This window comes from Neophocaena asiaeorientalis, unplaced genomic scaffold, assembly GCF_003031525.2.
Source record: "Neophocaena asiaeorientalis asiaeorientalis breed wild unplaced genomic scaffold, Neophocaena_asiaeorientalis_V1.1 scaffold93, whole genome shotgun sequence".
NCBI classification, from domain to species: domain Eukaryota; kingdom Metazoa; phylum Chordata; class Mammalia; order Artiodactyla; family Phocoenidae; genus Neophocaena; species Neophocaena asiaeorientalis.
In genome coordinates this window covers 1,984,317-2,007,044 of record NW_020174273.1, presented here as the reverse complement: position 1 = coordinate 2,007,044, position 22,728 = coordinate 1,984,317, and the positions used below count along the sequence as shown (strand labels likewise).

General features: G+C 44.1%; 1 protein-coding gene across 1 annotated transcript in view; it reads right to left on the bottom strand.

Moving 5' to 3' along the window:
- LOC112406774 (PDZ domain-containing protein 2-like) overlaps positions 1 to 22,728 on the bottom strand; it is a 78,241-nt gene that overhangs the window by 371 nt on the left and 55,142 nt on the right. The window contains exons 9-19 of the mRNA XM_024755758.1: positions 20,689 to 20,762; positions 20,315 to 20,540; positions 19,383 to 19,500; positions 17,584 to 17,716; positions 13,271 to 13,352; positions 11,780 to 11,814; positions 10,912 to 11,059; positions 8,853 to 9,658; positions 3,419 to 3,563; positions 274 to 1,024; positions 50 to 214 (exon numbers count right to left, since the gene is read on the bottom strand). Coding sequence (XP_024611526.1) covers positions 50 to 214; positions 274 to 1,024; positions 3,419 to 3,563; positions 8,853 to 9,658; positions 10,912 to 11,059; positions 11,780 to 11,814; positions 13,271 to 13,352; positions 17,584 to 17,716; positions 19,383 to 19,500; positions 20,315 to 20,540; positions 20,689 to 20,762 — 2,683 coding nt within the window. The remainder of the gene's footprint in view (positions 1 to 49; positions 215 to 273; positions 1,025 to 3,418; positions 3,564 to 8,852; positions 9,659 to 10,911; positions 11,060 to 11,779; positions 11,815 to 13,270; positions 13,353 to 17,583; positions 17,717 to 19,382; positions 19,501 to 20,314; positions 20,541 to 20,688; positions 20,763 to 22,728) is intronic.

The window sequence follows — 22,728 nt, the reverse complement described above, 5'->3', positions numbered from 1 at the left end:
TCCCTTGTGAGAAGCCCCATGAGGACGAGGACAAAGACGAGGACGGGACCAGCTGTCCCTGGCGGGAGCTCGTGGGGCTTCAGTGAGCGACTCGGGGTCCGAAGACGAGTCCTCAGCATCTCCGTACATGGACGAGAGGGACGGTTCCGTGCTGTCACCCAGGCCCGACAGAGACGTACTGTCTTCGTGGAGGCTGCTGAGGTTTCTAGAGTAGCTGCTCAGAAAGCTTTTGTTCACAGTAAAATGTCTGTCGGGATTGATGGAATCCAAAACCGAAGGCTGGTGGGCCCACTGGGGGCAAGGGGCTGGATCCTCGGGCCGGGGGCCTGGCTCCCCGAGTCCGGGTCCGACTCGGCCCGCTGCGGCCCCGGGGCAGCGCGCTCCCGGCTCAGCCGGGCCCCTTTCCCGGGAGGCGGAAGCCTTGCTCCAGAAGCATCCAGCTCCTCCAGGAGCCTGTCGATGTCAGTCACGGGGCTGCTCCCGCTGCCCCCGGGGCAGCCGGGCCCCGAGGCACCGCCACACCCCTCCGGGGCCTTGTCACTCGGTGACGGCAGGGAGGGGCTGGCCCGCGGCGCCCTTGCAGACCCAGAGTCTGTTCCTTGGGGCAGAGCCGACCCCCGGCAGTTTCCAGGCACGAGGGTTCCCGTGGTTTGCAGAGCATCGCTGTGGTGACCCGGAACCCCCTGTCTCTTCTCCAGGGTCGTGAGGTCTCGTGACAGCACGGCAGTGGCCAGAAGTGCCCCCTCGGCCGCGGGTCCCGCTCCGCTGTGGGCAGCGGCCTTCCGGGTGGCGCAGGGCGAGCTGGCTTCTGGGGCCGCTCCGGTCTCGCTGAGGTCAGGATGAGCTGTGGCCATCGTCCCCTGGGATGCACTGTCCACAGACTCAGGCACCCTGGGTGACTCTGTCTCTCCGGGGTCTTCGGGTCGCCTCGCTGGCCCTACGTGTGCTGAGGTCTTGCTGGGGTCAGGGTGCACCGCCCCCTTCTGCCCTGGGGAAGGGAGGGGGCCTGGGGAGCCGTGGGGTCCTGTGTGGAGAATGTAAACAGAAGGTGGGTGGTGCGGGACATGCGGGACATACGGCGGGGGGTGGGGGGAGATGAGAAAATAGAAAACCTCTCAATTAAAAAAGTGGAAAACTGTAAACAGCCTCAATTTTTTGGTCTCTTTTAGAAGGACATCCCACAGCCTAAATGTAGGCTTGTTTTCGTCTCTAAAATTACAGAGTGCTCACATCGAACCAATACCACCAAGCTTTAGAAGCTCTAAAATAACTCAGACTGGATGGCAGAAGGAACCTCTGCTTCTGCCCTTTTTGGTTGTTTATAAGAATGGGGGACACCAGAAATCCTTCACTTGGGTTTCTGTGCACCATCTGCCCTCTGATGGCAAACCCCACAGGAGTCAGGCCGTTGTTCTATTTGATTCTGCAAACCTCTCAGTCCCTGGCTGATCACGTCGGGGTTTAGCCCCATGCCGTGGGTTGTGAGCCACAGAGTAAAGTAGAACAGTCCAAGCAGGGTACTTGAGGGCCTTACTGCTTCGTGCAGGAGAGGAGGCTAATCGGGGAAAACACATGGAATGCTCCAGACAGATGGAAGCCTGTCCTGAGCTCCAGTGTGTCCTGACCAGGTTCGGGGGTGTGGGTGACCTAGGAGGTAAGATTATCCCGGGAAGCTGTAACAGGAGGGTCCGGACCTGAGTGGGGTTCTGGAGGGATAGTTTGATCAGAGACCGAAGGGAAGGAAGGGGAGGAAGGAAAGGGAGTCAAAGCAAGAGAAGCAAGAAAAAGCATGGAATCTCCAAGGCGCAGGGAAAGATGACACCTGCCTAGAGACAGTGGGAAGTAAAGTCATTCCATGAGGTGGGTTCTGGACAGCCACTCTGTCCTGGAGGCTCCTCCGTAAAAGGCCTGCATGTGCGTGAGCTAAGCTGTCCACCTCTGGCACATGGCATCTTACAATAGATGGGGAAACTGGCATGATAAAGAACATTAGATTTGCATTTTCTTACGAACTCTGGGTCTGAGCTTGGAGTGAAAACCTCAGTCACAATGAAAGCCCTTGCTTTGAAAAGTGTATCTCCCCCAAATGTTATATTCACTCCACATCTCCCATGCAAATCATCTTAATTGCATATGCCTACCCCCTCCGAAGGGGGCGGTCAGTAATTCAGAACTAATTATCGGGACTTGGCGCTGTGCTAAGAGTTTTCCATGCACTTCATTTTCCCCCCAGCACTGTGAACATCTGCACTGGAATGGTGGGGAACTGAGGCACAGAGCTGTTAAGCAATGTATCTGGGGTCACAGAGTTCATGGCCAGGGGTCACCCCAGGAGGCTGGCTCCATAGCCCACACAGTTACCTAAACCCTGACCTCCGTGGAGAGCACCTGGCAGCAACAAGGCTGGCTCATCAAGACACGCACGGAGACCAGACACAACTTCCCCGGGTCCCCGAGGATGGCCAGGGGCACCGCAAGATTCACATCCACGGCCTCCTGTCCTTCTCTGCTCAACCTTTCTGAACTCCCTTCAGCATGACTTTCCTGCTTCTGCTGGTGCCAACCTCGGGGAAAAGTAGCAATGAGACAAAAGGAGGGAACGTAAGGCTGTTTTTCAGGTGATTCACTGGCTGAACAAACCCTAAAATGTTGTTAGCAATTTGGCTTTTGTGCAAAATGTGTAACCTAAGAGGGTTTTTATTGAAGGAGATTAAATTACATGGTGGCAGTCCACGACATCATGTTTCAAAATACTCCTTCACTTGGAAACCCCCCAAATGCTCAATAATGGGAAGCACATTGGCTCAGTTATGGTACATCATGGGGTAGAAGGCCCAGCAACCTTTGTAACTGATGTCGTCGGTGTAGAAGGACAGGGAGGGCTTGGTGCAGCTTCCTAACTAGAGTGGGTTACAGGTGTGCCGATAACCTAAAAGTCACTGGTGCCGAGGACAGCCTGCCAGGGCCAGCGCCCGTCACGCAGGCCTGGGAGGATCTTGCTGACCTCAGAGGGCTCCTCAGCTATTATTTTCTGTGGATACGTGAGGTAAAAAAATATTAATTTTTTACTTGTCCTCTGTGGAGGTTTTTCCTGCCACTTCTCAGTACAACTGATTTCACGTAAGCAGGGCAGCATATGTTTCTGTTTCATCTCGTGCCTCATTCACGGAGGTACATGTCAGAAAATGGGTAAAGGCTGTGGACTGGCTGAAGACAGACACACTCGACATGGAATTAAAACTATGAATTCAGGTACAATGATCTAGTCAAGCTGTTAAATGCAGGCAGCTTTAACTATCATCAACCTGTGTAAGATTTCTCTGCCCCTCAAAATTCTCCGCATATATCGATAACACTTTTATTAAGGTAACTTCTGCCCTCCCATCCTGAAGCTTAACAAGTGATAAAGTAATCTTACCTGTCCCGGGTTCTTGCCCCTGCTCGGGTGCAGCTTCGGGCGGCTTCTCTGTGGGGTGGCCAGCATCTGGGTGGGACGGGGTACCAGCTGGCCCCCAGTCGGTGGGGACTCGCCCATCCCCAACGGTCAGCTTGTCCAGAGAGTCCTGGCACAAGGACAACTACAAGTCACTGTCAGTGGCTTTCAGGGTTTCTGTGTCCTAAGGCATCACACACACAGAACTGGTTTGGGAAAGTTCAAAGAGCCCTGGACCAGGAGCCACGAGATCCAGATTCTGGGTTTAAGGTCCAATAGAAATTTATGGTCTTGTCGCTCTTCCTAAACCTCAGTTTTTTCAACTTTAAGATGTGGGTGATTAGGAAAATGCAAATCAAAACCACAATGAGATATTACCTCACACCCATTAGGATGGCTACAATCAAGAATACAGAAATAGGGCTTCCCTGGTGGCGCAGTGGTTGAGGGTCCGCCTGCCGATGCGGGGGACGCGGGTTCGTGCCCCGGTCCGGGAAGATCCCACATGCCGCAGAGCGGCTGGGCCCATGAGCCATGGCCGCGTCCGGAGCCTGTGGTCCGCGACGGAAGAGGCTACAGCGGTGAGAGGCCCGCGTACCACACACACACACAAAAGGAATACAGAAATAACAAGTGTTGGTGAGAATGTGAAGAAATTAGAACCTCGTGCACTGTTGGTAGGAATGTAAAATGGTGTAGCCATTTCCATACTATGGAAAACAGTATGGAGATTCCTCAAAAAAATAAAAACAGAACTACCACATGATCCAGTAATCCCACTCCTGGGTGTATACCCAAAAGAATTGAAAGCAGGGTCTCAAAGAGACGTGTGTACACCTGTGTTCACAGCAGTGTTACTCACAATAGCTAAAGTGTGGAAGCAACCCAAGCGTCTGTCGATAGATGAATGGATATGCAAAATGTGTTATATACATACAATGGAATATTATTCAGCCTTATAAAGGAAGGAAATTCTGACACATGCTATTATGTGGATAAGCTTTGAGGACATTATGATAAGCAACAAAGACCAGTCATAAAAAAAACACAAATGTATGATTCCACTTATATGAGGTACACTGAGTAGTTAAAATCATAGAGACAGAAAATAGAATGGTGATTTCCAGGGGCTGGTGGGAGGGAGAAATGGGGAGTTGTTGTTTAATGGGTACAGAGTCTCCATTTTGCAAGATAAAAAGAGTTCTGGAGATGGATGGTGGTGATGGTTACACAACCTTATAAATATGCTAATATCATGGAACTGTACATTTTAATGGTTAAGATGGTAAATTTTAGGGCTTCCCTGGTGGCGCAGTGGTTGAGAGTCCGCCTGCCAATGCAGGGGACACGGGTTCGTGCCCCAGTCCGGGAAGATCCCACATGCCGCGGAGCGGCTGGGCCCGTGAGCCATGGCCGCTGAGCCTGTGCTCTGCAACGGGAGAGGCCACAACAGTGAGAGGCCCGCGTACAGCAAAAAAAAAAAAAGATGGTAAATTTTATACTATGTGTATTTTACCACAATAAAAAAAATTAGAAAGATGGGGATGATAAGACTTGCCCTAACTCATAGAGTTTTAAATAAAGGTTAATTAAATGAGATAACAGCTACAACACTCAGCATACAAAAACCTATACAGACCCACAGACATGGAAAACAAACTTATGGTTACCAAAGGGGAAAGTGGGGAGGGGAGGGATAAATTAGGAGTTTGGGATTAACATATACACAGTACTAATATAAAATAGATAACCAACAAGGACCTACTGTACAGCACAGGGAACTCTACTCAATATTTTGTAATAACCTATAAGGGAAAAGAACCTGAAAAAAAAAATAGGTATATATGGATGTATACCTGAATCACTTTACTGTACACCTGAAACTAACCCAACGTTGTAAATCAACTATACTTCAATAAAAATAAATAATTAAAAAAATAAGAAAATGAAGAAAAAAACCCACGAAAGGCTGTATAGAGGTAAGGCATTATAGTTATAATATTGCATCAAGATATCCAAGACCAGGGACCTCCCTGGCGGTCCAGTGGTAAACAATCCACCTTCCAATGCAGGGGACACGGGTTCAATCCCTAGTCGGGAAACTAAGATCCCACACGCCCCAGGGCAACTAAGCCTGTGCGCCACTACTACTGAGCCCACGCGCGCTTCAACCAGAGAGCCTGCTTGCCGCAAACTATAGAGCCCACGTGCCACAACTTGAGAGAAGCCCACATGCCACAACAGAAGATCCTGCGTGTCGCAACTAAGACCTGACACAGCCAAAAAAAAACCCAAAACCACACAGGATGCCCAGTTAAATCTGAATAATAATAATAATTAAAAAAAGATATCCAAGACCAAAATCAGCTCCTCATTTTGGGAGTTAGGGAGGGACTAAACTGAATAAATAAAATTAACATTTCAAAATTGCACTTTAGCCAAGTGTCAATTACTTCATCTTCCTTTCTTCTAATACCTACTGTATAAAAAAAAGTTTGCAAATAGACTTGCTAAATAGCTAAATCAGATTTATTTGAAATTTACCCTCTGAGTGAAGGAGTCATAAAGTGGCCCAAAGGTGGCAGCAGAGGAAAGAGGTGAAACAGATGGAGTATCTTTTAGCTACTTTTGTAAAAAAAAAAAAAAAATCATTTAGTAAAATATCAATTATCTGCTGAGGGAAATCTATACAGCGTTTAACTCAGTGAATTTTTTGTTTACTAAGAAGGCATAAATGTAATATAAAACCAGTAGAAGAGCCTGGAACTCGACAGAGGTAGTTGATTGTACAGCACTGAATGCAGCAGGTGCCACTGAACTGGACATTTTATTTTTTTATTTTTTAATAAATTTATTTATTATTTTTGGCTGTGTTGGGTCTTTGTTGCTGCGTGCAGGCTTTTTCTAGTTGCGGCGAGCGGGGGCTACTCTTCGTTACGGTGCGCGGGCTTCTCATTGCGGTGGCTTCTCTTGTTGCCGAGCACAGGCTCTAGAGCACGTGGGCTTCAGTTGATGTGGCGCGTGGGCTCAGTAGTTGTGGCTCGCGGGCTCTAGAGCGCAGGCTCAGTAGTTGTGGTGCACGGGCTTAGTTGCTCCGCAGCATGTGGGATCTTCCGGAAGCAGGGATTGAACCCATGTGCCCTGCATTGGCAGGCGGGTTCTTAACCACTGTGCCACCAGGGAAGCCCTGAACTGGACACTTTAAAATGTTTAATTTTATGTTATGTGAATTTCATCTCAATTTTAAAAAGTATTCAACAAAAACAGTGGAAGACAATCTATTTGCCAAAAGAGAAAGTTTTGGGGTTTTTTTAAGCTTCTAATATTTGAGGGTAAATACCTTATGGCAATGTAGTCTATTTTCTTTTGCATATATAAATAAAATAAAATTTGGGAACTAAAAATTTTGTGAGGAAAATTGAACTTCTTTTGTACAAAAGTTTTAAATGCTGCTCAAAGGTCTTACTGGGGATACTAATTCACAAGTACAAGAGCTCTTATTTTAATAGAAATAAATTATTATGAATAAAACCCCTGATTTGGCTTCATATAGTTATTCAAAACTTGTGATACTTTTAAAAAGAAGGGGTTTACCCATTAGCTGAACATTACATTTTAAACACATGTGCTGGGACTTCCCTGGTGGTGCAGTGGTTAAGACTCGTGCTCGCAGTGCAGGGGGACCGGGTTCGATCCCTGGGGTCAGGGAGCTAGATCCCATAATGCATGCCACAACTAAGAGTTCACAAGCCACAACTAAAGAGCCCGACTGCCACAACTAAGGAGCCTGCCTGCTGCAACTAAGACCCGGCACAACCAAATGAATGAATAAATAAATAAATAAATATTTTAAAAAATGACTGAACCTATGACCAAAAAGCTTTGTTAAAAAATAATAATAATAAAAAAATAAAACATGTGCTAGTTAGAGGTAATAATGTTTTAGGAGGAGGAAAAGATGTGAGTTTCTACTTTTTCTACAAGGTAAAAAAACAACAACAACAAAAACCCTTCTGCCTAGAATAGCTTTTATGACTTTATATTTTCTGGCTCTCTTGTATGTTTATACAAACCACTTGAACACACATCTTTATAAATATAGGAATAAAAACTGCACTTCAGAGATACTGTGGTTCTTATAAATTAAAGGTTTGTGACAACCCTGCGTCGAGCAAGTACGTTGGTGCCATTTTTCCAACAGCATTGCTCATTTCTGTCATATTTGTCTCTGTCACATTTTGATAATTCTTACAATATTTCAGTTTTTTTCATTATTATTATATTTGTTACGGTGATCTGTCATCAGTGATCTTTGATGAAACTATTGCAAAAAGATTATGACTCACCGAAGGCTCAGATGGTTAGCATTTTTTAGCAATAAAGTATTTTCAAGTTATTACATGTACATTATTTTTAAAGACATAATGCTATTGTACAATTAACAGACTACAGCATACTGTAAACATAACCTTCATGTGCACTGGGAAGCCAAAAAGTTCATGTGACTTACTTTATTGCCATATTCACTTTATTGCAGTGGTCTGGAACTGAACCTGCGTTATCTCCGAGGCATACCTGTATAGCCTTATAAGTCATCTCAGATTCTTTGCTCAGAATGAAATTATTTATGTTGAGGAGACTGTAAACAATGTTTGTTTCTCTTACTCTCTCCTTGCTAAAGTGGAGGTATGTTAAAAATTTTTTTAAAAAGGTACAATTTAATAATTCTGGGCCAGTCTAACATACTGGTAACCAAGTAGAAACATAAATAATATTAACGTGCATTTAATGTAGTACATTATATGTTTCTAAGTGAACGCATGCCCCTTATTTCATGTGATACTCACAACAAGGGTATGAGTAGCTATAACTATACATCATCACTGTAGAAAGTCTGAAAAAATAAGGATCAATCAGAACGTTGACAGCCAGACGTAATCACCATTAACCTATATTTGACGGTCACCCCGACTCTGTGAGATGATCAGGGCAGACAGCACCATCCCTATTTTACAGTCCAGACAACTGTGGTTCAGGAAGATGCAATAACTTGCCCAAATGACCACCAATTAGTCAGTGGAGAAGCCGGTACGAGACCCAGGGGTTTCCTCCACTGGCCTAGCACTGCCCTTCCATCATCACCTGTACGCAGGCCCTGTGTACAGGTAAGAGAGCGATTATATCTTTTGGCCGAATGATCTCACGACTCAGTACCTAGGCACCTCCCCGCACCAACCTGGTGACGTAGTATTACCAGGCTCCCAAGCAGTTTGAGTATTGAAATGAATGGCTCTATTGAAAGATAATTCTCCAATCATTATCCTTTCTTTCAGACAGATGAACGTATGCTTTACAGCATGCTCCATACTCATTCATATAATACTCACTAGATCCCAAGTACCTAAGAGAAATCAGTTACCTTCTCCACAGTTCCTCCTGGCTGATAACCAGTCACAGCCACTTTGACGGAAGTGGCCTGGACTTTCAAGTCCGGACCACACGGGTCACTGGCTCCATCGGTCAGGCTGGCCGTTTCTGAGCTCCTGGGCCTGGCCTCGGCCTCGGGCCTCTTGTGGTGTGGGCTGACCCTGGCCACTGGTTTGTGCCTGGACCCCAGGTTGTCATTCTTCTGCTGGAGGGAACTGGGGCTGTCTGTGCTCGCCAGACTCTGGGTGCCTGATCCGGCTCTGCACTCCAACTTGGGTGAACTCCTCGATCCTGAAAGTTCCTTCCTCCCCAGGCAGCCACGGCTCCCCTCGGGGGCCTCTGAAGGGACCAGCGGGTTGGCTGCATGTAAAAGGGTGTCCCCCACGCCTCCTGGGACACTCTCCTGTAAGTCCAGCGAGCTGCCAAGGAGAGGCACCGAGGAGGCCTTGCTGACCAGGGTTTTCTGGGGATGTGCCTCTTGGTTGATACCCGTGACCTTGGAAGAGGCCGCTGAGACGCATGTAGAGCTGTCGTCTGTCAGAGGCCTGCTGGGACCTGAGAGGGTCCCCGGGAGGGAAATGCAGTCCCCTTCGCCATCAAACTCTTCTTCATCGCTGGCGTCGTCATCGTAGCAGCCCACCCTCCTCTGGCGGAGGAGAGGGTTTCGGAGGACCTGGGGGCTCCCGGGAAGACTGGCTTGCCTGACAATTGTCACCTGCTTGTGGAAGAGCCCAGAGGCCCGCTGACTTCCTAGAGACACAAGGCTGTTGGCCCTGGGTTTTCCTGGTTCCTTGTGAGCTGGCGGGGTTGGGGAAAGAAAAGTTGAATGAAACATCTTCCCATCTGGCGTGGTCTTTTAATCTGACCCCCCTCATTACACACGAGCATTTCCACGTTCACAAATGCCAGATACACACCTTCTGGCTACTGGACACCAGGCTGAAATGATACGGTTTCTCGAGATCTCCACAGAGCAGAGAGCTGGCTTCCCTCTCTCCTTTTCCTACTGGTCTCCCTTTTTGTTTTTCTACTTTTTAAAAATATCTTAACCTCTGGTTTGTTTCACTTAAACATGTGTGCTGCCTAGAGACAGAAATGTATTAACTTGTCAACATCCGTGATGTCTAACACATTACTGACTTGGACCTCAATGCTGCCGCCGAATATTCCTCTATGGGAGGATGCCCGGGGACCAACGGGTCCTGCACACCTGGGCCTTCTTATCACCTGAGGTCCTTCCTTCATCTGCAGAAGTTGGGGGTGGGGCTTGATTAACGGGCACAGTGAAGCCTGAGATTACACATGATTTATAAACTCCAACCTGGGAAGGGAAGGAGAGCGTGGGCTGCTCTGCAAACTCTCCAGTTCTCGTTAAATGTAGTGAAAGATTACACGTGCTTCCGCCTTGCAACTTTTCTATCAGAGACCAGAGGAGGCACATCAAGTGCTCCAAATGAGCCAGACGGGTTCTCATCTGCCTCCCCTGAGACCAGGGATTTTCTTACGCCAACATGAGAAATGAGCAAAAGGAAACCACACCGGCAGGAATGAGAAGTCAGGATGGTTCGCATCAGATTATTTCAGATTATACCGAGAAAATAATCAATGAGGTCTTTTTCTAAAAATCCCTATTTGATAATGTCTAAGTTCTGAATCTTTCACTCACTGCCCTCTTCGAAAGAATTAAGTTAGGGCCTAGCGAGGGAAGGAGTTTGGCTAGGATTGCCCTAAAACATAAGGCCGTCAGGTTGCCAGCCACGATTTGGTGCCATAAATTCCAAGACGACACTGTGTAAATACCACCCAAAGGGGGGCGGTTCAGCATCCTTCAACACTGCGGGTACAGAACGTCAGCCCAGCTCATTTACCACAGAAGTGGGGGGCCAGCCACTAAGAGTGGGCTGCATTTTCCAAGAGCAAACTCTGAATTTAGCCAGGGTAGAAAGGTGGCTTCTACTCAACCAGAGGTGTGATTTCCAGTTCTCTTTTCGTATCCCAGCACCGTGACATATAAACCAACACATCGTGGAATCGGAAAAGTCATGGCTTACGGGAGGCGCCAGGCAGCTCCGCAGAGCTGCTGCAGCCACTTCCAGGGGGGTCCTCATCCTCGGAGCCGGCCACCAGGAAGTCAGACAGCGGGCCTGGGACATCGTGAGCAAAGTACTGGGAGAGTTCAGATTCGGAGATCAGGGAGTCCTGTTGAAGAAGGCGGTGCGGGATGAGGAATTTGCACCAAAAGCAGATTATCTTAAACAGTAGCTGCATCCTATCTTCCCGAAAACACTTTGTTCTAATCTGTGGTCACTCAGAACAGCTCTGATGGTAAACACCTACTTCCATTTACTTTAGGATGGCGAAATTAAACAATGCATTAAAAGGCAATGGCTTCCAGACAATGTTTTTAAGCAATACTTTTTTGGCCGCGATCAGAAAAGCCACAGCAGCAAAACATCAACCATCCCAGGAGAAACACTGGAGGAAGAGGTAGGAAGTAGAATGGAATTCCAAGGCACTGGCTCAGCCTATTGATGAAACAACAAAACAGGAGAGTTTGACTTCTGTTCTCTGATCCACTGGGATTTGGGAAGGGCCACCTGAGAAAGATTCCACACTCTCCTTAAAGTTGCAGGTACCCTCCCGCAAACTGACCAGGGTCCCCCTTTATTATGAAGCAGCTATTTCTCAAAGTGTAGCTTAGTTCTTTTATCTTGTTGTTCTGTTCTTTTCCTGGATGAATATTTAATAAACACACATTTGTATACTTGTTCCCTAACGAACATTGTTGCCATTTCCTGTGTAAAGTGGCCAAAATGACTCATGGACAGAAATATGGGCTGGGATCTGTAGTTTGACTTATGGGCTTCAGGAATTGGTTCGTGGGCCAGCTGAGCGAGGCAGCAGTGTGTCTTGACTCACCTTTTTTGCAAGAGAAGGACTCTTCAAGGGGGTACCTGTTGGGGGAGAAATTCACCATATTGTCACTGAAGCTAAGCTTGAATCCTTACAGACAGGCTCACCTCCTTAACTGGAGAAGAAGGAGCCAATCATATTAAACAAAACCTCCTTCGCTGCGTGGGTATGGACGTGCGTGCGTATGGACGTGCGTGCAGTCTACCTAGGTACCTGATCCCCATCCTGTCCCACTTCCCAACATTCTGCTTATGCTTCAAGCCCTCAGACACTGCTACCTCCATGATGATCCTAGTTGGAAGAAATTTCTTCTGAATTTCAAAAATGTTTTATACTACCCATATACCAATCTCCATATGCACAATATCATTTAATTACAAGTGGATGCATCTCATCTCCTTCCTCGACTATTTACCTATCGGTGATCTGGCCCTGCAGGGCTTAGCACTAGGATCTAGGAAGTGTTCAGTGATATTTGATAAATGGATTGAAGGATGAATGAACCAAGGAAGACCACCCCAAAAAACTCATGGAAGAATGAGGGAGAGGGCTGAATATCTATTTTAGTTTTTAGTTGAAGGACAAAAAGACTCAGCATTGAGACTTTAAGTTATATTCCATGAGCAAAAAGATCTTGGGCTTGAGGATCATGGCTTAATAAAATCTTTTATAACTGACTGAATGGATATGTTGGGATTATGAGAGGGCAGCCTTCAGGCAGGTCAGGAGAATGAGTTAGCTGAATAAAGAGCCCATTATGGCTATGCCTACTTTCAATATATTAATTACGGATGTAAATAACTAGGGTATTTCACGGTTGCCAAAAAACTGTATGCCTTCCTTTGCCCCTGACAACCAGTAACTCATGCCTCAGTCTCCTCCCGACATCAATCTTAATATTTGAGTTCAGACATGTCTGCAGAGCCCCTTTAGATATCCACTCTACAGGAAACATTACTTTTCAAACTTGATGCAAAGTTTCATATTTGAAATTCATATAAAATTCTTACTACCTCAATCCTTTCTCTGGTTGAACTTTCCACCTCAGAAGGGGGAAATTATGATTTTTTGCAGCCTCTGTTACCCTTGAGTTGAAACTTTTAACTCATATGAAGAAATCCCAGGTTTTTGGATGGATTGTACCCTCCCTGCGTCTACCAAAACAGCTGGTATTTTGGTAGCACTTCATTTCCACCCAGAACATTTCAAATGAATAGCACATAAACACCTGAAATGCTGCTCACTCATTTCTGCAAATTATCTTAAAGCAGTGTAAGAAGCAGGCATGGGTGGAACTTTAATACGCCACATTAAATAACTGCAGAGATCAAAAGCAGCAGCGGCAGCAAAGAGAAAGCCTGGAATCTCTTTGACAGCTACTTCTGCCAAATGTGATAATTACCAAGACTCCAATAACACTGGGCAGGGGAGCGCCCCTGGGGGGAACTCAACGAGAAACTCTTCTGAATGTTGAATGAAGATGTGCAATTACAGTACCTAAGCCAGGAGAGGAATTGGCCTCTTTGCTCTCCTGATAAGTGCTGCGTGCTATCACTTCATCCATTTCCTGCTCGGAAACCTGGTTGTCAGCAGAAAGCACAAATTAGACGATTTTATTTATTTATTTTTCCCCAATAAATGTAGCTAGGACCAGAGTCAGAGGCTGGAGTGCAGATAAAGAGGAAAACTGCAGGGCCAAAGACTATGACCACCCCCTGAAGCAATAAATCAGGGCATGTAAGGTAGTGTGGCTGGGTTAACGATTGCTTCAAACAATGTATTCAAAACAAGAACTTCAAAGGGTTCCCAAGTTCAGGAAGCAAAGCATTCAGCTCTGGTTACCAACAACATGGCTGATATGTGCCTCTCTCTAGAACACTCACTTCTAATTCTTTTTTCCTAAACTTTATTTAAACAATTTCAAACTTAGGTGAAACTTTCAAGAGTAGCACAAGAATAGTATACTCTTCACCTAGACTCACTATTTTGTAACATTCTGCCATATTTATACTCACGCTCCATCGTTACACACACACACCCCTATAACTTTTTACTAAACCATTTGGGAGTTAGTTACGGACATCGTGACCCTTCACCTGTAAATAATTTAGCAAGTATCTCCTAAAAACAAGGACCTTCTCTTAAATACCCCTGGTACTATTACCACGCTCAGGAAATTTAATGTTGATACAAACGACCGTCTAATATACCTTTCACATTCCTAATACTATCCTTCAGAAATGCTCAGAGACACTCAGAGTGTGTCTTCAGGCTGGAAATAATTCACCGAAAGTTTGACGCCAGGCTGGGAGGAGATAAAGATTTTCCTCGAGAAGGCAACTCAGCGCTCCGCTTCTTTGATCAATGTCTCGCGAGGGGAAAAATGTCAACTGAGTTAAACTGTGTGCACAGTGATGTGACCGATTTACATGCTGGTGCAAGCTCCTTATCTGTGGTGGACCTTTAGTGGCCTGTCACCCATCAACTTCCTTGCTTAGCAATGCTTTAGAGAAAAAAATGGTTTTGGTGGTGGTGGGAGGGCGCAGTGGGGCTAGGGTGGCGATCAGGCAACCCAGGGTCCTGGTCTCACGTCTATTTAGCAACCTTTAACCCCAAAGAGTTCTGAGCCTTTGTCTTTCCTGGTGTTGACAATGTGAAAGAAACCAGGCCAATTCAAACCCTCAGTTAGCAGTTGTCTGGTAGTTTCTTCCTGCTTAGATTTACATTATGCATTTGGGGGCAGAAAAACTACCAAACTACAAAAACTTTTCCCTTCTCAGTGCATCACAGAGGCACTCAGGGTCAGTGTGCTTCATGACTGGGGATAAATTTGACCGCTTGTTTAGGGTGAGTTCACCAGATCTCTCCTCAGGAATCGTTGCTATTGTCGTCGTCATTAACGAGTAATCTGTCAGGAGACAATTTGAAACTCCGTCTGTATCCTGCTTCCCAATGTATTTCCACTCAATGCTTTTAGCATCATTGATTATTCTTTGCTGAATCAATAATTGCGATGAAGTTTTCAAAACGGTGATTTGATAACTATCTTTTCCTTCTATATTTATTGGTATCACGGTAAACTCATGGATTTCCGCACCCCCCATCAGTTGTTATCCATAACTGTAATTATTCGTGGGAAGATTTTTAAAAAGCCTGATACATGCTGCACTATGAGATATTTTAAAAAACAACTACGCAACTTGTATAGTTTCTTTTTTAAAGAATATTTTAAACGTAGAATGGTCATTTTGTGTACTAAAATAACATTTAGCATAAAAAATATTTGGATAAGCTTGCAATCTGCCTTAAGTAAATAAATATTTCTGTACAGGATTCAGCATGACACTTTAACCTAACAGATAAATCATTATCACATCATAGCTTTTATGTAAAACTCTCCAGTAGTCGTCACAGGAAATAAATATGTACACACACATGCACACAGGCATATCTCCCTGCCCCCGACATACCTTCATAAAGCAAAGAGTAATTTTGTATAACTGAGCCATTAAACAGAGGTTGCAAATTTTTCTTGATATTAGACTTTCAACATTCACAATTATTTTTCTGAGTGGGAAAAAAATGGCTGGGGTTTGAAACAAGTGAAAGATCTCCTGGAGAACTCTAATCATGCTGAAAGCCGCAGGACCAATTAATAATGAGCCTCTGTTACTTTCTTCTACTTCACGTAAGCTAGAAGCTGCCACCCGAGCAGGTCTAGATCTTAGCTTGTCTAGACCTGGAGGGTTTGAATATCCCAATCGGGCAGCCACTGCTCCAGTCATTACGAGAAACAGGAGAAAAGAAAATCCTTGTGGTATTTCTCTTGGAACAACATGAAAACCGACAAAGCACATACATTTAGTATCAAAATGTACTATTGGCATAAAATGTTGGGATAAGTGGTACAAAAATACATTCAACGTAAAATGGAATCTTGACCAAAAGGAAAATATAGTATGATGTTACAACTAAGAACACCATGTTTACCTAGGAGGAAACATGAAATCCAGTCAAACAAATACTGAAATTTGGTTTCACTGGACACATCTCCAGCACCATCCTGACGACCATATTACTGCGGCTAGAAACATGAGTCAACCCATGTGTTCCACGGGATCACAGACCACCAGTCCACCAGGACTGTTATGCTTTGCACCGGAATGCCATTTTGATGTTTGACTGTACTGGCGAATTAGGCAGATGCTTTGGGCTGAGATTAGGCAGACCTCTGAACAAATCATGACCTGTGTTAGGTTGGAATGGATTTTGAAGTCGGGCATGCCTGGAAGCCAACAACTGCAGCCCACGGAGAACTTACTTTTCTATGTTGCTGAGGGATGTGCTGGGTCAGCCACAGCTTGTTGGGCTGCTCCCAAAGGTGAGAGGAGTGGCCACGTGGGTAGTGGAATCCAAGGGGGGACCCCGGAGGGAGGAGCTGAGACTATGAGGCAAAGTGGTGTTAAAAGTGACCCAGAGAGACTCATGGGGACAGCGGGGGGACAAAGTAGAACAGATTCTAAGGGAAAGTCAGGACTATAGAACAGAAAGGAGAAAAATGGGGAGTGCCAAGTAGAAAAAATGGGAAAAGGTGGAGGAAGCAGGACTTGATTTTCTATTACTGATATTTATTCAAGCAGTTTTTAATGTAAGACATTTTAAAGAATGCTCGTAGACAAGAGAAAACGATCTGGGGGAAAGAAAGTAGTGGGGTTGAGCCTGAATCAGTCTGACGGCAATCGTCGTTCAAGCACTGTGGTCGACATCACCTTCCCAAATCAAGACCTGGAGTCATAGCTGGATAGCGCTTATTCGTACAGGGGAAACTGGTCAACGAATGAACACCACCGAGACAGTGAAAATGACCCCATAAAGTTAATGCACTAAAGAAATCTCAGATGTGGCCCATGGGAGGACCTACCAGGTCTCCTGGCACAGACATCTTACTCTTAAAATGGCCTAAGAGTCCATCCAGTACAGCAGCCTGGGACCAATTAGGATGTGATCGAATAGTACTACAAATAATACAAAAGGGGCGGCCACATGACGGGCATGGGAAGAGCTAATGTTCTTAATAAGCGTTTTGAGTTGTTGAAAGGTCAAATTTTGTAAAATACAACCTGATTACCATGTTAGAGATAGGCTAATTTTAAAAGATTTTTACCTGGAGTGCTCAAAAACAACAAAAATGCGTGCTCGAAGTGGGTTGAGTTGAACTTGCTAAAGTGTCCTGTGGTTAGCTTAAAAAATTAAAAGCAATCGCATAAGTAGAAGAGATACAACCAAGTAAACAGCAGAGGCCAACGATACGGGGGCTATGATTATCTGCAAGTTAGTATGGGCCAACTATGTGACATTGATGCTGAAAAAAAATTAGTGGGCTCTTAAGCCTTAATTACACCCGAGTATTTTGCTCCGGTCAAGGATGGCCTGGACAGATCACCTAGTTTACTGCTCTCAGATTTTCTGGATGCAGAAACCCAAAGAGGTTAAGTATCTCACCAGAAATCGAGCCATCAGCTGGGGGTTACTCAGAACCCAGCACTCCTACCTTCCACAAATTTTAAATTCACCAAACATATTGTCAACATTTTCTAATAAAATGTTCTGAGTGTGGAGACCAAGAAGTCCAGATCAGTGATTCGTTTCCCGTGTGTATCAGTTACCTTGGTCACTGTGTGACCACAGGCTGATTCCCATCCCCAGCTGGGTGAACTGTCTCATCAAAGAGTGGGCATAGGAACATGTGTGTCATTGCTACTGGACAAATAGCTGTCTTCCCATACTCGGGAGAGTATGAAATACTTCACCTTTGGATTGGGGTGCCGGCCGATGACCAGGCGAACGGGTCCTGGGGGGCATTTGCTCAAGATGGCATGGACTTTGCTCAAAGCAGCATGGCGGACGTTGACTGAGTTCACTTCCAGGATTTGATCTCCGCGGCTAGGGAGGCAACATGATCAACTCTGCCGTAACAGTTAGATTTTTACAAGATTTCCTTCTGGGAGAGGTTTATAATATGAAATCTTTTCTGAACACTTTAACAAAGCAAATGACATCCTTTCATCTTTGCATACGTATAAAAAAGCAACACAGTCATAAACACATTGGGTTTTAAACTGACAAAGACCATTACGCATATCTAACTGCATTTTCAGAAGTAGTAAAGTTAAATAAAATTGATAATAAGGACAACAATGAAGGCTACCATTTCTTGAACACGTAGTATATGCCAGGCACTATACAGAGAGATTTACATAACAATGCTTTGAATAGGTATTATTATTCCCATTATGTAGATAAAGCCACAGGCTCAGAGAGGTTACCCAGATGTCACACACTGTTGATCTCAGGTCTGTCTACCTTCTGATCATCAAGTGACAGTCTCTCGACCACCATCAGTTTCTCTTTCCCTACCATCTTGAAATGATTATTGTAATATAATTTAAGAAGGAAATATCTGAAGCTCAAAGGTTACCCAAGAATTTGTAAAAACGTTTCAAATTTGAACAAATGAGAAATTGGGGACAAGATGCCCATTTTGACTTGAAATTACAGGGAGAGAACTCAGTACGAGAGAACAAAGACTCTTTATGTGGGGTTTGAAGAATGTTCATTTGGCAGGCTCCAGACATATGGAACCATTCAAGAAAGAAACATCATCTTGGGATGTCATTAAAGGATTTTTTTTCCTTGGGTTCTAAAAGTATATTTTCTTTAATGTACTTTGGATGATTTGCTAAATTTTTTTCGGTATGGAACTTCACTCTGATGATTAACTAAAAACATAATATAATCTATTAACAGCACCCCAAAATGGCAACCTCAAGGAATGTCATTTTGTCAATTCCTCAACTGCTCAAGGACTTAGAAACTTCGAGGGGAGAAAGATGATACTGTCTGTACAGAGTGCTTCGTGCAATACGTGTGCATTCTTGTGAAGTTTAGGTGGGCACAGACCCACTGCAATTACTATATAATAGAATACCTAAACCTCTCTTGTATAAACAGAATACCCAATCTACAACTCAACTAGCCAAAATGAGAAATCAGACACGTGGTGATTTCAGACAGTAAGCATCTAGACGTCATCTCTTAAAAAGGAGTAAAACAACAGGAAAGGTTCAGGAGATTGTACTTAATAATAAAGGCCTCCTGTTCAAGGGCATGATTTCCGGACTCTCTTGTATCCAGTGATTCTGAAACCATTTTGAGAAGTTCCCAGTATCTCCTATGAATTTTACATAATAAATGAATATAAAATTTTACATAAATGAATATAAAAGTGAAAGAAAATATTTGGATAATCATAGATATCTATATAGAGTTGTACTGTGTCAGGTTTCTGAGACTGAACTTCTGAGTCTAAATAGAACAAAATTGGTAGGGAAAGCCAAGATCTGGAGTTCTTGAATTCAACCAAATTTCATTTATATTATCTTTTCATCTTTGGAGATGTTTTTGATTGTAATCCTGGCTATATGACTGCAAATAATACAAACATTTAGAATCCCACAGGGGAATGTAACAGGGCAGGTATCTTACATATGTATGTATTCGCATATTCACAAACACACCAGAACTCTAAACTTTCAGGTTTACAACCAACCTCAGATTGCTCTCCATCTTGGCCACTGATCCAGGGGCAAGGCTGTGAATGTAGATGCCCGGAGGGCTGTTTTCTAGGGCCAGGCAGCAGGCACCAATGCCTAATCCAACTCTGGGCTCTGTGGGAGGCATCATTGAAAGAAAACAAAATTAAAAACAAAAACAACAAAAACTGAAAAGCAGTATTAAGTGATTTGAAACGGCATTAATGTATATGCTGACCAATAACCATTTATTTTTGGACCAGACTCAGAATACAAATTTTGCTTTTCTTTGTCAATAGGGCCATATTCTGTTAATGAGTCCATGGCAGAACCAGGGGCTAACTATGGACTGTGAATTACTCAATCAATGATCCATCCTCTTCTTAGTCTAAAGAGCCTCCTCGAAGCTGCTTTTGGAAATAGGCAGAGTCCAAGTAATATCTTCTATTCTGCATACACACTTTAGGTTTTCTTTCGCCTCTCTTTTTAGCAACTAATCTCTTGGTTATTTAATTGCTCACCATATTTCTATAGCTGGTGGGGAGGAAAAGGAGACAAAGATTAAAAGTGATAACATTTGGTGTCACCCAGGACTTTCAGTTACTGGTGTTTACTGTATTCTTGACTATATTCTTCATTCTTTAAAATGTTTTATTAGCCCTAGAATTAAGCTAGTCAGTGATGTTTTTCACATGAGTCTCTGACACACCGTGATTCATCTGGATAGAGCTTAGAAAATCGTGCTACTGGTAACTTCCCTTCACTTTAGTAAAATGACTAAAATCTCTACTTTTGATCCCACTGTCCATTTAGAGAATAACATATGTTGTTGGTAGCAGAGTGTTCCAAAGGAGCGATTCATAGAAAAAATATAAAAAATTAACCTAAGAACAGATTACAAATTATTATTTCAGAGAATGTAACAAAAATGAGGAAGAGCTGGTATCACCTTTGTTGAGGGTTACTTCCATGACAATTCTGTCCTTTGGCCCGGGGGCCTTTCGTCCCAGGGACGAAGAACTGGCTTCATCGGCACACAGCGCTGAGGTTCCCCCACTGGTGTTGAAGTTTGGGGAGCTGGATCTGCTCATGTGTGTGGGTGTGGAGCAGGGTGTGAGGCTTGGGCTCAGTAACTTGGTGCGTACCGTTAAGACAAATAATCCACTCCGGATTTGCTGAAAAAACAAGAAGAAAGAAGGGCTAAACATTCAGGCTGTCCTTTTATCAAAGGGTGGGAAAAAAAAAAAAAAATCACCAAATCCAAACCAGAAAGAAATAAAGAAAAACAAAGAAGACAAAGGCGATCAATAAGAATGTCGTTACCTTAAAGGTATGAATGGCTTCTTGAAATGTCAAGCCCTTGATTGGTATTCCATTTACATCTAGGATTTCATCCCCTAGTGACCAAATTTGAGAATTGCATTAACATCAAGTTTTTGTTTACTGGAATCTGCTTGGTCAGTACTAGAATAAGATACCATATGGTCCCTGATTTACAACTCTATAAGATGAATTTTATTGTTCCAATCTATTTTCATTAGCTTAGCTCCGAGGAATGTCACAAAATGGGACAATAAATGACAATGCATATTCTTTTGCAGTAATTCTATATTACCATCTTTAACTAAAACAACTGTGGGAAGCATCAAGATCTTATTCTCTAGCCACTGCCAAGTCTGATAATAGATGTTCTACATTTAGAGATCAAACTACAAAAACCGAATTCCTAGTCTTTTCTTATAGTTTTTGTTTTACAACTTAAACCCACTGGCAGTGAAGCACAAACACACGTAACATGTGAGAAGCCTTGCCTATATTTGCAGAAAGACATGGCGTGTGAAAAATGGTTTAAATGATAGAGACAAAAAAACTCGTGAGATATTATTTAGGAGTGGCAGCCCCCCGTCTACATCCAGCCCCATAGTCTAGATGCCTGGTCTTACTGATGGCGTTCAAGGTTCGCAGTCATTAAGCTGGCTAGTTATTATACGCTTCTATCTAAGAGATTACTGTAGACTAATATCAAATTGCTTTCTCTCTCTCTCTCTCGCTCTCTTTCTCTCTTCTCCCTCAAACTATCCTGGACTCATCGTCAACTCCAAGAAGGCACAGGTCATTTTTCTAGTTGTTGATAGTGTCTGCTGGGAACATAAAAGAACTTGGACATCCTGTTGACTTAACAGAGCTAGTTTCCGGTTTTGTACTCTTGTGACATGGTCTGTTTTGGGGAATAGCAGTTCATCAAAAACACTACAAAGACGGGCAAGAGAGAAGAACAGATGAACCTTGCACAGCAGTATGGTACAGAAGAGGAACTCCCTTTACTTACAACAAAGTACAAAGCAGCCTAAGAACACACATTTTCTCCTCTCGTGAACAGCCAATCCCAGGAGCACGTAGGGTAATCCATTAAAGGAATCCTGTATATGAGTTTAAAAAGGTAGCAGTACCCCACCCATTTGTTATGTGCCTTCTCTTTAATGCAATTACAGAAGTTGTAAACTAAGTGAAATAATCTGTTTAAAAATCACCTGGTATAACCGATTACTCAACTAGGTGAGGTTTTTGGTTTGTTTCCACCTGGGCAAAGGGTAGAAACATTAACATAATGGCTCATGCTCTTAAAAATCTTTGCAAGATTACTTAAAAGACAGATCATCCAACAGGTTGAAAATCCATTCTGACTTCTATTTATTGTAAGTGAATACATATGAAAATACAGTATTTAGGAGAAGCAAGTGCTGTTAACCTCTCCTATCGATTTCTTTTTTCCCTCCACTTTGTTCCATTCTACTGGCATTGCAGGATGAATTTCAATCAAGTGAACACATGGCACATCCATTATAAAAATGCTTGGCTAAAATTTTATATTGTTGTGAAACTAGACACAAACACCAACTGGGAGTTAACCCTTCCTCTGAGACAGAAATAAATATTCTGCCATCAAAATATTAAGCCTGGGCTTCCCTGGTGGCGCAGTGGTTAAGAATCCGCCTGCCAATGCAGGGGACACGGGTTCAATTCCTGGTCCGGGAAGATCCCGCATGCCACGCAGCAACTAAGCCCGTGCGCCACAACTACTGAGCCTGCGCTCTAGAGCCTGTGAGCCACAACTACTGAGCCCACGTGCCACAACTACTGAAGCCACGTGCCTAGAGCCTGTGCTCCACAAGAGAAGCCACCACAATGAGAAGCCCACACACCCCAACAAAGAGTAGCCCCCGCTCGCTGCAACTAGAGAAAGCCCACGAGCAGCAAAAAAGACCCAATGCAGCCAAAAATAATAAATTAATTAAAAAAAATTAAGCCCGGTCACGGATTATCGTTAGTACACAGGCTTCTGGGATTGCTCTACCTACAAAA